This window comes from Manis javanica, chromosome 13 (genome assembly GCF_040802235.1).
Source record: "Manis javanica isolate MJ-LG chromosome 13, MJ_LKY, whole genome shotgun sequence".
In the NCBI taxonomy this organism is placed as follows: domain Eukaryota; kingdom Metazoa; phylum Chordata; class Mammalia; order Pholidota; family Manidae; genus Manis; species Manis javanica.
Genome location: NC_133168.1, coordinates 25907313 through 25920156, shown reverse-complemented (window position 1 = coordinate 25920156; position 12844 = coordinate 25907313). Strand labels below are relative to the sequence as shown.

Genomic DNA, 12844 nt, shown 5'->3' with positions numbered 1-12844 from the left:
TTTTCCCAGGAATAGCTTAATCGCCTATGTCTCTTTATAGAACTCTAAATTTATTTTGAAATTTAAATTTGTCACCTGAATAAATCATATATGTATTTTTTTTTCCCCTGAAGATAATTCCCTACAGGGCTCCTGTAGTTGAGATGGTACTCATGAAGTTCATAGTCACAGGAGCGATAGATACTGGGCAATTACAATGTGTCATGCTGAATTCAGTGCTGTGAGACCTCAGGGCAGAAACACCTCTGTAGCTGGTGCTGCAGGGTTGGAGGTGCAGTCAAGGAAGGCTTCCTGGCAGAAATGACTCCCAAAGTGGTTACTGAGAGATGTGTACACGTCAGTCTGGCAAAGAGCACTGGGGTGAGGGCATGGGGGTGAGTGGCCTGGGTACTGACAACATCTATAAAAGTCTTGTCAGGAGAGAGGCCAGGGCACAGTCAAGTAACTGGTAAAAGTACAGTTTGGCTGTGTAATTACAAACATTTATTATGAAAGTAATACATGTTCAGCCTAATAATAAATAAATAAATAAGTAATACATATTCACTTTACATTAAATTTGAAAAAAGTAGGAAACAAGAGAAAACACATACTATCACTACTTTCAGGGTGCAGAGTTTACTGTGAACATTTGCTATGCTTCTGTCGTGCCACACATTTATATTTGTATAACAGCATATATAATCCCAGTTTGGCTTAAACAACAGAAATATATGTAGGTATAAAATAAGTATATAGGGAAACATATTTTTAAGTAAAACTGGGATCATGCCAAATATATTATTTGTTGCCTGCTTTTTTAAGCTGTTTTTTTCATATTACAATATACTTAATTTTTTTAAATTAAGGCATCATTGATATACAATCTTATGAAGGTTTCATATGAGCAACATTGTGGTTACTACATTCACCCATATTATCAAGTCCCCCCAACACCAGATTGCAGTCACTGTCCATCAGTGTAGTAATATGCTATAGAGTCACTACTTGTCTTTTCTGTGCAATACTGCCTTCCCCGTGACCTACCTATGTTGTGTGTGCTAATTATATTACCCCTTAATTCCCTTCTCCCTCCTTTCCCACCCAACCTTCCCAAACCCTCCCCTTTGGTAACCCCAAGTCCCTTCTTAGAGTCTGTGAGTCTGCTGCTGCTTTATTCTTTCAGCTTTGTTGTTATAATCTACAAATGAGTGAAATCATTTGGTACTTGTCTTTCTCCACCTGGCTTATTTCACTGAACATAATACCCTCTAGCTCCATCCATATTGTTGCAAATGGTAGGATTTGTTTCCTTTTTATGTCTGAATAATAATCCATTGTGTATATGTACCACATCTTCTTTATCCGTTCATCTACTGATGGACACTTAGGTTGCTTCCATGTCTTGGCTGTTGTAAATAGTGCTGTGATAAACATAGGGGTGCATACATCTTTTTGAATCAGGGATCTTCTTTTCTTCAGGTAAATTCCTAGGAGTGGAATTACTAGGTCAAATGGCATTTCTAATTTTAGTTTTCTGAGGAACCTCCATGTTGCTTTCCACAATGGTTGAACTAATTTACATTCCCACCAACAGTGTAGGAGGGTTCCTCTTTCTCTGCATCCTCAGCAGCATTTGTTGTTCCTAGTCTTTTCTATGTTGGCCGTCCTAACTGGTGTGAGGTGATATCTCATTGTGGTTTTAATTTGCATTTCCCTGTTGATTAGCGATGTAGAGCATCTTTTCATGTGCCTGTTGGCCATCTGAATTTCTTCTTTGGAGAAGTGCCTGTTCAGATCCTCCACCGATTTTTTAATCAGGTTATTTGTTTTTTAGGTGTTGAGGTATGTGAGCTCTTTGTATATTTTGGATGTCAATCCCTTATCAGATAAGTTGTTTATGAATATATTCTCCCATCCTGTAGGATGCCTTTTTGTTCTGCTGATGGTGTCCTTTGCTGTACAGACGCTTTTTAGCATGATGTAGTCCCATTTGCTCATTTTTGCTTTTGTTTCCCTTGCCCAAGGAGATGTGTTCAGGAAAAAGTTGTTCGTGTTTATATTCAATAGATATTTGCCTATGTTTTCTTAGATGAGTTTTATGATTTCATGACTTACATTCAGGTCTTTGGTCCATTTTGAGTTTACTTTTGTATATGGAGCTAGACAATGTCCATTTTCATTCTCTTACATGTAGCCATCCAGTTTTGCCTACAACAGTTGTTGAAGAGGCTGTCATTTCTCCATTGTATATGCATGGCTCCTTTATCATACATTAATTGGTAATATATGTGTGTGTTTATATCTGGGCTCTCTATTCTGTTGTATTGATATTTGGGTCTGTTTTTGTGCCAGTACCAAATTGTTTTGATTACTGTGGCATCATAGTAGAGCTTGAAGTCTGGGAGCATAGCCCCTCCAACTGTGTTCTTCCTTCTTAGGGTTACTTTGGCTATTCTGAGTTATACTTAATTATTTTAATGCCCTCTCATACAACTGTATTTTACATTGAAATGTTTCATCTCTGTGAATAAAAAGAAATATTCTTGGAGTTAACCATCTGTTTTCTTCCCTGCAGGAAGAATGTTTCCTGAACCTAGAGGCTCCTATATCGAGAGTATGTGGGTATGACACACCATTTCCTCACATTTTTGAGCCATTCTACATCCCAGACAAATGGAAATGCTATGATGCCCTTCGAAAAATGATCAACTATTGACCACATAGTAAGTTTGCCTTATATTTTGAAACAAGAAGGCTATGTCCCTGACATTAATGTACTGTTAAGCAGGAGAAACAATCATCAGTGTGTTATATTTTGGTAAATAGCAAATTCTAGAACAGAAATATGCATTTCAGAAAAAATTTCAAGTGTATAGTAGTATATTTACATTTAAATGGCCCTTCAAGCAACATTAATTTGGGCTCCAGTGATTTAAACTAGATGATGATCCATAATATTCTGAGATTTACCTTTATATTATCAAAAAGTTTTGTTGAACAGGAAACTTATATTGTATATAAGGAAAATTTTTACTTAAAATAAAAATGTAGCAGCACCACCATTTCAGAACCTTTTTGGCAAGTGAATGTTTTAAAATTGTGGATAAGTGATATTTATTTATTATAATTTTCTAAGTCATGCTTTCTACCCTTTCAGTAGCATTTGTCTAGCAAATATGAATACTGTTAAATACTATTAAGTTTTCTGCATGTAATGTATAGAAGTTGCTATCACTGACACACACTTATATTTTATTTGGCATTTTTGAAATGCATAGATAGGATTAAATAGTTTACATTTTAATATCTGTGTTGTCCAAAAAAAATAAATGAATAATACATTTTAAAGAATCACAGGCTTTTAAAGAAAAAGGGAGGATAAGCTCTGTGTGAAAACAGCCCATACTTTTTAAAGATAAATGTTATAATCCCTGAATTATGTGTATGGGTGGTAAAGCTAACTCAGCTAAAACCAGAAAAATACCTTTTAATTTGTGCAGATAGAGAAAATAATGTCCCCCATCTACTACTATGATCCCCACATTTTTTGTAGTTCTATGCTGAGAATATTGTTACAGATACAAGTTAATCCCCAGTATTCTGTCAGACATGCTGATGTAGATGCTGTATTTCTGATGTCCTCTTAATGTCAGTGAAAGCAACTGGCTTCTACAGTAAGTCACATGTAGGACTGATCACAGTACTCCTTTGTGCTATTTGTCCAGTTTGTTCCTTCCATGGACCATCCATAACAGAGAGTCAAAGTAATAACATGTGACCATATGTCTTATTGCTATTTTTGAAGTCTTTATTTAGGTGCCAGTTTTAAATTTGGACATGTATTTTTTTAACATAAAAACCTGTTTAAACCTATTATGAAAACGTGGTAAAGAAGAATAGCATTTCTATGCTTAAAGTTAAATGTGGCATTAAAGAAAGTAGTCATGCAATTGAGAAACCTGTATTTAATTCACAGTAGCCAGAATATCTATAATTGTTACTAATTTCTTTTACAGAAAAATTGGAAGATTATATGACTAGATGAAATATTTTTCTGAATTTTTTGTATTTCTTCAGACTTCTTCTTTAAAAGAACTTTTATGAACTGAACCATCTTGGATATTGGGTGAAAAATTATAAATTAGTTATTGTATTAACACATATAAATTAATGATTTCCATTAAGAATGTCTCAGGTTAACTTTTTAAAATGTTCCACATGGAAGTCTTATAAATTCCATTTAATTGTATCTGTAAATACTGGGTGTGGGAAAGTATTCAATAAAGCAAAATCAGATTGTTTCCAGGTTGTATGTCCTTTTTTTCTCATTAGTCAGAAGAATTTTGTCACAGACTAATAGATTGTTAACTTGTTAATTAAATCTGAATAAAAGTGAAATGTTTAGGTATGCTGATTTTTCAACCTCACTGTATTTAGTTTAATTCTTTATGGCTCAATGGTTGTATACTGATGAAACTTCTGGAATATTTTCCCCATTCTCCCCTCTAGTCTCAACAAGGTGTACTGATGGACACTCACTTTTCTTCCAGAGGATGGTGAGGCAAGATATTCTCCTCCTGATGGAGAGAGCATGAGCCTCTTTGGTTACAAGATTGCCAAGCTCTTGCTACAGTTGTATTTTTTCTGCCATGATGTTGCAAAGCAAATATTTTTCCATGTTCTTTATATTTTATGGAGATAAAAAGGAAAACATTAGCAGCAACAAAAAGCTCTGGCAGGAGGAAGCCTTCTTGTGGACCTCGGCAGCATCCTTTGTTTCTTACTCTCCCTCTTCTGCCCTTCACCTCTCCGTAGTCGTGAAATGGGCCTGCGCAGCTTGGGGAACGCTTGGCAGAAGCCCGCATCCCCCGCCCTACCTGCAGTGGTGGTGCCATTGGGCCTGCCTCCCTGCTTACAGATTCCAGAAGAGTTTCTTCTTACCAGTTCTTTCAGGGAGACTCATCCCCCTACAAAGCAGAGAAATAGGATCATATAGTGTTTTCCTTTCTCTATCAGCACTGACAAAATGGACATTTTTTTATGATTACAAATGTATATTTTACTTTAAAACTACAGTTTAAAAAGTTGTGTCCTTTTATCAGATATTTGGAGAATACAGTAACATTTTTAGATTGCCAGACATTTAGACGTAAAGCTAAAGCACTTTATCACAGACTCTGGATAGCAGCGGACCAAAATAAAGAACCACAGCATTTGTTTGGATAAAAATAAAGCCATGTTCTTGGTCAAAAATAGGAACACCTGTATATTACAGGATGGGAAAGGATGCATTTGTCAGCAAAGGTCTGGAGAAGACTTAGGGCATCCAGTAGGCTTGTGGCCTGGGGTGTTTGGGGTGGCTTGGGCCTTGCTCTCCACCCATGGCTCCTTGTGGGACATCCTGCAGCCCCCTGGCGAGCCCGGCAGAGCGGAAAATGCCAGCCACACCTTGGCCTACAGTGGGTTCTATTTGGACAATTTTTGTTAACTGAATTTATTGTTTTAGTTGATATTATTTTAAGTCACTTAAGTGCTATTGCCATTGGTATCTTTTTAATACCATTTTTCTTTCTTTTCATTTGGTATTTGTCCTGTTAATGGGTTTCAGCCCCAGGCAAGTTCACTATGGATTCAATTTAACCAAAGAAATTGACAGCAAAACGTTCTTTGGGGTGAAAGGGTTTATTACCCGGCTTGTTCTCCTGGCGGAAGGTCGAGCACTAGTGTCTGTGTCTCCATCCAGAGCACTGGGCTGAGCTCTCTATATAGCACAATAACAGCGTATTGCCTAAAGGTGTGGAAGTGGCAGCCTGGCAACAGGCCAGTTACATCATCAGGTGGTTTAGGTTCAGTGAGGATCCTGGCCATAGGAACCCCAACTTCCCCACAGTATTATAAGAATTTTCTCTTAGCTATTTTAATTTTATTTTCTTGAACTCTGTTTTTGAGATAGTGAGCATGAGGGCGACTATGGGGATAATCTGTGTGTTGAGCACCTACATTTGAGGCATTTCCCTCCAGTCACCCTATAATCCCCACCTAAATACCTGCGTCTCTTCCAAAATGAATGGTTTCCAGTCAATACTAAACTCAGCCTTTGGCACACTTTGTACATATACAACTAAATGGTTGTCTTAAATACATTTTTTACATGAAACAAATATTCCATATTGTGAAAATAAGAAAATTATGATAAGACACTCAGATGTTAAATGAATGCCAAGTTGAGAATCCCCCAGTAATCCAGCCCCAGCAAAATAATAAATCTGCTCCCAGTGACAACATGGCGGTAGGACTGGATATAATCTTCTGTAGTTCATACTACCCAATTCCTTTAGGAAAAAATATAACATCCATGTTCTAAACAACTGACAGGTATTACCCAAGCTAAGTGAACAGACCTGTATACATTAGAAAAAGACATGAGGCACGAGATCAAGAAAGCTGCCTCAGTTCAGTTCTTTACGTTTAAGTCACACGATCTAGAAACTCTCAGTGAGAACCTTAAGACATCCCTTAGAAGGTTCACATTCGCTTTAGAGAAACCCCTCTCTCAGCTTGCCTGGGGTAGACTTGTGTGCCGCTTGTGTTCACTGCCCCCGTCTTCTAGTAACAGCCCTGCCATTTGTTTAGAGTACTCCTCCTCACTGCATGGGTCTTGGGAGGGGCTGCCGATCCCAGCCATACAGCATTAGCCACAGAGATGGCCCTGGCCCAGGCTGGGTTGGCTCCCTCAGAACAGAAAGTCAGGTCACCCATGCAGAAACAAAACCGTCTCAGCCTGCTCAATGATACTAAGTTCCAAATCCTAGTTCTCAGATGGTAGCCTGTTCCACGTACACCTTGGGATGCAAACGGATGGTGTTGGCCAGCTTGGCAGACAGCATCATTACCTTTACAGAGTGCTTGGCTGAGCAGTGAGGAGCATGACCCCAAAGCTGCCAGGTCAGAATTTCCATAGAGAGAGGTGAATTTTGGAGACTGTGATGTGTTCCCCAGGCCATCTAGTTTGGAAAGAAATAGAAAATTATTCATACATGGGCAAAGATTTAGGAAGATGAGAAATAAAATAAGAGCAAGAATAAGGAAATCATAGCTGGACAGGATGGAAGTAAGAATGGAAACAAGCTAAATAAAAAGATATACATCTAAATAATTGTCTTAAATATACTCTTTATGTGAAACAAATGTTCCATATTGTAAAAATAAAATGGTGGTGATAAATCTGATTTAAATTGAAAGTCTGGAGTAGTAGATTCACCAAGAGTTCAGAAGTGCCAAACTCTTCATCTTCAGTAAAGAGGAGTATAGCTTTATTATTCTGCTGATCTTGAAAGTTTAGTATTGGTTTTTAAATGCCTTGAGAATTAAGCTAACCACAAATTAAAAGCAGCATATGTGTCTTCCACATCATTGCATAAACTACCTCTGCTATACCTAATCTATTCATTCCACAAACATTTAGTGGGTACTTGTGGGACAGGCACTGAGCTAGATCCATAGGTGCAAAGTTAACTAAGAAACAGCCCATGCAAAGAAAAATGGAAAGAAAAATTTAAAGAGCAAGGAAAGGAAAATAGGAAAAAGTAAGGCCAAACATAATTACAACAATAAATGTAATAGGGTAAATTTCCTAGTTAAAGAGAAAAATCAGATTGGGCTAAATCTGATTAAAAGCTGTTTATGAGGGAAGGACCTTGAAATAAGTTGGCCTAGAGAAGTTAAAATTTTTAAATGAACAAATAAAAGTTAGGAAAAAATAACTATAAAGAAAACAAATACAGCAGAATTCATATCCAACAAAAGACAAGGGAAAAAGGTATGCAGTCAGTATTAACAAAATCACAGTGAAGATATGACAGTTAAATTCTTTATGTTCTAAATGTATAGTATTAAAATATAAACAAAACATAATATCGAAAATATGGATAGAGCAGTTGTAGAAGTCTTTGTCACTCTACTTGCAATTAACAGACAATAGTAAGTAATAGGGTTGAGTCAATAGAAATATATTTTAAGCTTTTTCCCATAGAGTATATTGTCTTTTACAGTACATACAATTTGAAAAATTGATCATATACTAAGGTACAATGAAAAATAACAGTAAATTCCCCACAGAAAGAGTATTAAAAGGTATTTAATATTTTCTGACCACATCCCAGATGAATAACAAGTATTCCAACTACTTAGAATAAGAAAGTACCCAGCTGCATAGCTGTGGGGCCAAGAAGGAAAAATGCAAACAATTACAAAATGTTTAAACAGAAGATTGCTGATGTGCTTCAGCCAAGATTTTACTCTGAGGTAAGTTCGTAGACTTTAAATCTTTTAAATAGAGAAACTGAAAATCCAAGAGTACAAGAACAAAGGACGAAGAAGCACAAGAAGACTGAAAAAAAAAAAGAGCAGCAAAGTTCCAAATGAGAAAACACTGTAAATCAAAGTAATGTCTTCATAAAAATGAAAGTTTTTCTTTCATTTTATAATGTCTGTGTCCTATAGAGCTATGCTTCTATGTAACCATGGCATCAGCAAATAAAGGCCATGTAATGGCTATATTGGATCAGCTAATACCATCAAAGTCCTTTGAGAGAAGGAAATTATTTAGCAAAATCTAATTGTATTTTCATAATATTGATAAGCAAAGGTTTTTGTTATTAGGATATTTCAGTCCATCATTTTAAGACATTAAGTTCTTTTAAAGCCTGTCAATTTCTTTCACTTAGGCCTACATGGCTATCATAAACATTTACTATGAATTTTTACAAGATACAGTGACTATAAAGAATTAGAATAATTTTTTTAAAAGTTCCATGATCACTGGAGTCTACTACTTACTATCGGGGATTTTTTTTTTTCTCCATCAGCAGTGTCTTACTGTTTCCACAAAGGCAGGGGGATTTTGGTTTGCTTGTTTGCCACCAGTTCTGCAGAGCCTGGAATAGTATCTGGCCTACAGAGGCTCCCATTATGTCGCTAAACGAACAAATGAATGCAGGCCTAGTAGCTGAATCAGACATTGTACCTGAAAAGCACTTAGGTAGAGCCCTCTTTGGGCTCTTATAAATAGTGTAGCTATTTAAAGTGATATTTTGATAGCATTTGGTATTTTATACCACTTGACGTTCTGTACCACCAGAGGCATGGGGTTGTACTTATTTCTTAAGGAATTTCAGTAACAGAAACAGTTCTTCATGTAGGGCTAGACCCCAAGAGATGAGCATTATTTCTATATTTTTAGGCCTGTTTCTTCAGATTTCAAAACCATGTATTTTTTAAGTGGCTCCATGACAGTATTATACATTAAAATGTGTATGTAAATGAACAAACCAGAATAGAATGCTCTTTCAAAACTTAATTTGGGAGTGATGAAATGGTCAGTAACTTTTCTTTATTAATCTCTGTTCGTGTGATCACAATGGAGAGTCAGCATATCTCAACGCAACCCTCCCTGGGGCCCCATCTGTGCCGTGTCCCCTTCAGGCTGGTAGCGTCTTCAGACCTCAGACGGGGCCAGTGGCAGGGCTCCACTCCTTGGCCACAATCACTGACTGAGGGTGGAAGGTGACCGGAACTGGGTGTATCTTCAGGATTTTTCAAACACACAGATTTGAAAAGATGCTAATTCTAGAGGCTTGTGGCTACCTTTCCTATGGTGGAAGGCCATCTTTCTCTGAAAAACAGCAGAAGTGAGGTGCTGAGGAAAGCTGCGGTGCAGGATAGAGTCTGTCCTGGCCGGGCCCCAGGCTCTGGGCCAGTCACCCCACGGCCGGCCCCACTTCTGCCACATACAGCCTTACCGTTCCATTCTACCTTCCATTCTGTAAGGAGAAAGCCCAGCATCTTTCCAATAAGCTACTTTCTTCTTTGTTCTAAGTGGTAGTTCTGTTGCTTGCAACCCAAAGCACCCTATTTCTATCATCCAAATGCTTTGGAATGTGTTTACTTTGACACAAGAAAGCCCACATGGTTTTAATAAAATAGACTTGGGGAAAACCCTCTCCCTTTGGGACTAGTCTATGTATTGTGCTTGATTTTTCCTTGCCTACAACATACAAATTAGCTGCAGATATTGTTGTGTTAATGTCAAGTGTCTTAGCCATAAAATAAATGAATTCAGACTTTGAACCAGAAAGTTCAGTGCTAGCAACCTTCCCTTAGGCCAGGAAAATGAGCAGCATCTTTCTTTTGAAGCCTTACTCTTTGGAAGCTTTTCATGCAAAGTTCTTTACTGCAGTCATGAGACTTTAGAACTGTTGTCAAATTTACCCCTATAGCCGAAAAACAGCCCTTGGGAGTTTCCTTTCTCAGAGAAGTTTAATATGCCTATTTTGTCAGTCTGATAGCAAACTTTTCTTTTAAGAATGCTTTGTGTAAATTTCCCATATTTACCCTTCTTCCATTGAATTATAAATTTACTTTCACTTAAAAAATATATATATATATTTTTATTAAGGTATCATTGATACACACTCTTACGAAGGTTTCACAGGAAAAGCAATGTAGTTATTACATTCACCCTTATTATCGAGTCCCCCCAAATCACATTGCAGTCACTGTCCATCAGTGTAGTAAGATGCCACAGAGTCACTATTTGTCTTCTCTGTGCTACACTGTCTTCCCCATGATTCCCTCATGATTCCCTTGTGCACAAATCATAATAACCCTCAATTCCCTTCTCCCTCCCTCCATACCTGCCCTCCCCCACCCCTCCCCTTTGGTCACCACTAGTCCCTTCTTGGAGTCTGTGAGTCTGTTGCTATTTTATTCCTTCAGTTGTGCTTCATTGTTATATTCCACATAGGAGTGAAATCATTTGGTATTTGTCTTTGCCTGACTTATTTCACTGAGCATAATACCTTCTAACTCCATTCATGCTGTTGCAAATGGTAGGATTTGTTTCTTATGGCTGAATAGTACTCCATTGTGTATATGTACCACCTCTTCTTTATCCATTCATCTACTGATGGACACTTAGGACACTTATTGTAAATAGTGCTGTGATAAACATAGGGGTGCATATGCCTTTTTGAATCTGAGAAGTTGTTTTCTTTGGGTAAATTCCTAGGAATGGATTTCCCAGGTCAAATGGTATTTTTACTTTCACTCTTATTTCATATTTTATGTGAAGTATTTCAAAGAGGTTAGAGAACAGTGTAGTGAATGCATACCTTCCAACTAACATAAAAATTGAAAGTACAACTCATCTTTCTAGGCTCTCCTGATGCAGAGGAAAAATTAAAGTCTATTAATAGTAACAAGTAGTATGTTTTTTAAAGAAAAAAAATAGTTCCAACTGCTGGAGTCTCACAAGGGTTTCCTTAATTATTACTGGGAATTGCTGGAGGGTTGCTATTGATCAGTCATTTGAACAGCATTGTGGAGTCCATGCTTCTCTGGTGGCTTCTGCTCCCTTCAGGAATGTCTGCCTCCAGCAGCTTCAGGGGGCATTGGAGGGGCCGTCCGCAGCTGGCACTCTGCCCCTCAAGTCTCCCCTCAAAGTGTTCCTGCAGGTTCTAGGTGTAGGTGCAGACATATTGATGCTGGCTTCCTTGGGCCTCTGAAACAGTAACAGTGGTCTGTGTTCTCCCTGGAAGCAGGAGGATCTCTCATCTCCCATTGAGACACACATGGATCCCAAGATAGTGTGGCCGTGTGCCTCAACATTCAAGGCTACCTGGAGAAACAGATCAATTGCGGGACTTAAGAGTGGTAGAACCTCTGTCCTTCTCTGGGGCCCAGGCATTGTTACTGGGCTAAGTCTGGATCCCCAGCTCATCTCCAAGAATGGCCTTCTTCTCAGGGCTGCTCTATTTCTCAGTACACATGTACCACTGGCCGACCTGCACAGCAGTCCAGGCAGCCAATCTAGATCCCAGAACCAGCATATATTAGTTCTAACTTGGCTTACTCCTCTAAGTAAAGACCTCATGTCTATTAGATTTATTTGATGTTACTAAGTACACAGCAACAATTTTCATATGGGAAAATTGCCTAGGAGAAAATTAAATAACAGTAGTTTGTGATGTGCAGTATATCTGTATGGTTAGAGACAAAGTAGAATTTGCACGTAATGATTATAAAAATTTTGTAGCAACTTGGAAATATGCTCATAGTGGAAAAATCAGGATGCAGAATTATGTGTATATTCTAATTACAACTATTATTACCTATGATTTTTCTTGCACAGGAGTGGTTAGAGACCACATCAGCAGTGTTAGAGTGAGGACAATAAGCTATATCATAATAAAAGAGAATTTTCTTTTTAGCATGTTTATTATGCAAAGTAATAAAGTACTGAATATGCACTTTACTAAACTGTTGGCAAGTATTAAGTATTACATAACCTTAATGTTCTTTAAAACACAGTCCCTAAGCACAGTACTAAAGACTCTTTTTGTCCTTCTGATTATTGCAAGAACCTGAAATAAATAGAATACATTGTTTTTTTCCTTCTTTGTTCCTCTCAAACTTCGTCCCTCCTCCCCTCCCTGCCTCCCTCTCTGTTTCTCTCTCTCTCACATACCACAAATGATCTGTTTGATAAATTCAGAAGGGAAGATTGGAAAAGAAAGAATTTGCCTTCTACTGTACCATACTAATGCCCTTGTAAAGTTTAGACCCTTCTATTAAGATTTACAAGAGTATATATTAGGGTCACAGAAGAAGAAAGATGTCATGTTCAAAGTTCTTGACTAGGGTCTAATAAAGGGATGATTTACAAAGATATGGGCAGACATCTGGAACTGGGGATGAAGGCTGAAGCATCCAGGAACTGATGGCTCTGGGAAGTTGTTACCAGCCCTAAGCAGAAGGTATGGTCCTGGAGCATGGTGAGGGCTACAGCCATGGAGGGAGTGTG

General features: G+C 37.8%; 1 protein-coding gene across 9 annotated transcripts in view; it reads left to right on the top strand.

Annotated features, from left to right (window-relative positions):
* The window catches only part of BCKDHB (branched chain keto acid dehydrogenase E1 subunit beta), a 355238-nt gene extending 352533 nt beyond the window's left edge, over positions 1-2705 (top strand). For all 9 annotated transcript variants that reach the window (XR_012124142.1, XR_012124140.1, XR_012124139.1 and 6 more), the window contains one exon: positions 2558-2705. Coding sequence is in view for 3 of the 9 variants with exons in the window: in XM_073219362.1 (XP_073075463.1) it covers positions 2558-2698 (141 nt within the window). In the remaining 6 variants the exon portion in view is untranslated. The remainder of the gene's footprint in view (positions 1-2557) is intronic.
* The last annotated feature ends 10139 nt before the right edge of the window (positions 2706-12844 follow it).